The sequence below is a fragment of the Nicotiana sylvestris genome, chromosome 5 (assembly GCF_000393655.2).
Source record: "Nicotiana sylvestris chromosome 5, ASM39365v2, whole genome shotgun sequence".
NCBI classification, from domain to species: Eukaryota; Viridiplantae; Streptophyta; class Magnoliopsida; order Solanales; family Solanaceae; genus Nicotiana; species Nicotiana sylvestris.
Genome location: NC_091061.1, coordinates 52,038,568 through 52,040,318, shown reverse-complemented (window position 1 = coordinate 52,040,318; position 1,751 = coordinate 52,038,568). Strand labels below are relative to the sequence as shown.

General features: G+C 41.3%; 1 protein-coding gene across 1 annotated transcript; it reads left to right on the top strand.

Moving 5' to 3' along the window:
• The first annotated feature begins 526 nt into the window (after positions 1-526).
• LOC138868650 (uncharacterized) lies at positions 527-1,543 on the top strand. Its single transcript, XM_070146215.1, has one exon. The coding sequence runs from the start codon at positions 527-529 to the stop codon at positions 1,541-1,543; it is 1,017 nt and encodes a 338-aa protein (XP_070002316.1).
• The last annotated feature ends 208 nt before the right edge of the window (positions 1,544-1,751 follow it).

Genomic DNA, 1,751 nt, shown 5'->3' with positions numbered 1-1,751 from the left:
AAGAACCCGGTTCATCAGTATGTGTTCATATGAAAAGCTCAGGTATGTTTTCTATACTCTGCACAATTAGAAAGATTATTTTCCCAATCATGAGCAGAAGTCCTACATTCATCAAATTCCCAGAAATTCTATCCGTTGAGCATTAAACCAGTTTCGTTCCCCTAGAACTTTTAAAATCGGGATTTTTGCCTAAAATCTAGAGATGCCTAATAATCACTAAGAGACAAGAATTACATCTTGATTAGACTTCTAATTGACCTCTAAAAAAGCTATCGTTACTGCATTTAAGTCTAATCGTCTTTAAATACATGCCACACCTCTTCTTTATTAGTCCATAACCGTCAAAACTCTTCTCAAGTTCTAATCGCCCTTCTTCTTTCCAAAATTTCCAAATTTTTCTTAAGAAACAATTCACCATGACTAACCCCCAAGATAATCCTGGCACTCCTCCAACAGTATCCCCTTCGAATACATCCTTATCTACACCCTTAGTGAAACCCCAAAACCTAGGTTTCGTAGGCATAAAATGTTAGCCAGAAAAACTGTAGCTTCTGGAGCTCTAAGACAAGTTCTAAATGAGAAGTTGAAGGCTAGCCAGAGGAAGGAAAGTCCTACTCAAGAATCTGACTCAAGCTCTGAGTCTGAAGCTTTTATTTTTGCCAGCGAAGGAGAAGAACATGGGTCTTCTGACACTGCCAAAATTCAAGAAACCCCTGGTGAGGTAAGTTCTTGTGTGGTACTCTCTATTGTGGTTGAAAATGTAGAAAATAGATTTGTCTTGGTTGGTCTTATCAAAGATGTAAAGGGGGATGAATCTAGTAGAAGTGGAGGTAAAAAGAAAGAAAAAGAGAGAGAGGGAGCAAGTGGTGATGATAGGGAGAATGGGAAAGAAAAAGTTCTGGCTATCTGTGGAGGTGTTGAAGAAGGTGGCAACAAGTTAGGGGGAAGTGGTTCCTGGGAGGCGGCTGAAGGGCTTGTGCATCTAAGCAAGCAACAAGATGAACCTGGTTCATCTGTTGAGGAAACACTAGCTGATCTTCTGAAGAAGGTTGGGGCCAGTTATGATCCAAAGAAGCATAAAGCTTCCACACAAAAGGCTCCAACTGCTTCCAAGCCAACAAATAAAAGCAAAATGTCATCCCCAAAACCTATTGTACCTTCAGTACCTAAGGGAAGAGCCACTAGAAGCAGGGTCAGACAAAGTGAAGCTGAGTTACAGAAAGCTCTGGAAGAAAGCAAGAAGAAAAAGAAGGAGAAGGGAAAAGCAAAGGTTGTGGAGAGTTCTGAGGTTGCAGAAGAAGATGGAGAGGAGATGGAACTGGTCAATCAAGAAAGGGGAACAACTGTGGAGGTTCCTACACCCAAACCAAAAAGGGCCAAGGCTTCTTCCAAGAAGTCTTCCTCTGAACCTGTATCTGTTGTACCCTTTTTAGCCAAAAGAACCAAATCTGCAGTGAAAGGTAAGCAGGTAAAAATTACTGAGGAAGAAGAAGAATGGAGTGGAGAAGAAGAAGAAAAGGAATCTGAAAATCGAACAAGATAGGTTTGCCATCTTTGGCAGAAGAAATTTTTTGAAAGGAAGACTGTTGAGAGACTTGGATGAGCCAGGAATGAGAAAACTGGTGGATGCCCTAGCTGCACAAGGTTGGAAGGACATGGTCCTTGAAATGGATGGGAGGGTGGATAGGAAAGAATTGATTGAGTTTATGACCAATGCCACAGTGAAGAATGGGGTAGTCACCAATACAGTG